This window comes from Crocuta crocuta, unplaced genomic scaffold, assembly GCF_008692635.1.
Source record: "Crocuta crocuta isolate KB4526 unplaced genomic scaffold, BGI_CrCroc_1.0 scaffold467, whole genome shotgun sequence".
Lineage (NCBI taxonomy): Eukaryota > Metazoa > Chordata > Mammalia > Carnivora > Hyaenidae > Crocuta > Crocuta crocuta.
In genome coordinates, this window is record NW_027530632.1 from 1,248,166 (window position 1) to 1,249,715 (window position 1,550).

Consider the following 1,550-nt stretch of genomic DNA (forward strand, 5'->3'; position numbering starts at 1 on the left):
GATTTAGAAGGTATAATTGACAAGATTTTCTAACAGATTAAGAAGGGAAGGGGAGGGGCACGTGGGTGGCTCAGTCGGTTGAGAGTCTGACTCTTAATTTCAGATCAGGTCATGATCCCAGGGCGGTGGGATGGAGGGGAGCCCTGGTTGGGCTCTGCACTGAGCGTGGAGCCTGCTCAAGATTCTCTCTCTCTCCCTCCCCCCCTCCCCTCCTCTCTCTCTCTCTCTCTCAAATAAAAAAAAACTAATTAAAAATTAAAAGAAAGAAGGGAGGGAGAAAGCCGCGGCATGATGACGATTTGCTGCTTTCCAACTTGGGCAACTGGGCAGATAAAGGTACCGTTCCCTGAAACAAGAAATGCACGAGGAAGATCAGAGTTCTGCCCGAACGATGAGTGAAGACAGTTTGGACCAGGGTGAGATTGAGAGGCCCCAGGACTTGGTAGCAGAGAGTGTGGGGCTCCTATCCTGACTCCATTCCCTCCTTTCCGCTTCTCAACAGGAGCCCTGATGTTCAGGGGTCTCCACAGAACCATATGCTTCACATGCTGCCAGTCTCAGTTTCCGGAGGGGCAAGGTGAGTGGGTTCTGAGAATTCTAAACCATTCCTCTTGCCAGCGACAGGTTTAGTCACGGGCAACTTAACTGAACTCTGGCAACTGATGTGTGAGGGGAGTCAACTGAGGATTTCTGGGAAAGGTTTCCTGGCTCCCAAGAAAGCAGCAGTCGTGCTAAACAATCCCCCTTTTCTTCCTCAGAATGGTCATTTCCGGCTGTCATACCCAGATCTTGGTAGCCATCTTGCAGGCATGGGGGGAGACAATCTGAGGGCAAAGCCAACATTCTGGAAGATGGCAGAGTGGTGACGTGGAAAGAACTGGGGTCCTTAATAGTGCTGTCGGGATTTTTTACCAACCGGCCCACCTCTAGACATCTTGTTATGTAGGATAATAAACGTTCTTATTGTGTAAGTATTTTGCGTCAGGATTCTCTGTCACTCCCAGCGTTCATCTGAAGTAACATAGTTACTCCTGTGGAGATTCCCATTGCTAGAACAAAGGCTTTTGAAAAGAAGACTTGCCTGAGGCGAGAAGTAGCAGAGTTTTAGATCCTCCTGAAAACCTCAGGCAAGTTGTTTGGTTGATTTAAATTGTCTTGAAATTGTAAACAGAGTATAAAATACTCTATGTGTTATATTTCATCTATATAAGTGCATGCTTCTTTTATTTGAAATCTAATAATATAGAAGTGTCTAGAGTAAAAAGTGACACTCCCAACTTTCACTCACCCACCATCCTTTTTCCTTCCTTTACTCAGAGGTAACTGCTTAGACAATGGCGAGTTTCCTTTCAGGATTTTTATCAGGCGTTTACACATGTGCACACCTGAAATTGCTCTAGTACCACAAAAAGATAAGGCGGTCATCTTCCAGAAGACATGAAGTAATATGTCAGTGGGCTTGTGGGAATGCTGGACAAGAAAGACAGACACATGGGTTACGATGGTGTGTTCAGAAAAAAACAGAAATACTTCAAGTCGGAAATCTCCTC

General features: G+C 45.8%; 1 protein-coding gene across 1 annotated transcript in view; it reads left to right on the forward strand.

Annotated features, from left to right (window-relative positions):
- The first annotated feature begins 391 nt into the window (after nucleotides 1-391).
- Nucleotides 392-1,550, forward strand: part of FUNDC1 (FUN14 domain containing 1) — a 205,391-nt gene continuing 204,232 nt past the window's right edge. The window contains 2 exon segments of the mRNA XM_077768524.1: nucleotides 392-416; nucleotides 503-577. Coding sequence (XP_077624650.1) covers nucleotides 392-416; nucleotides 503-577 — 100 coding nt within the window.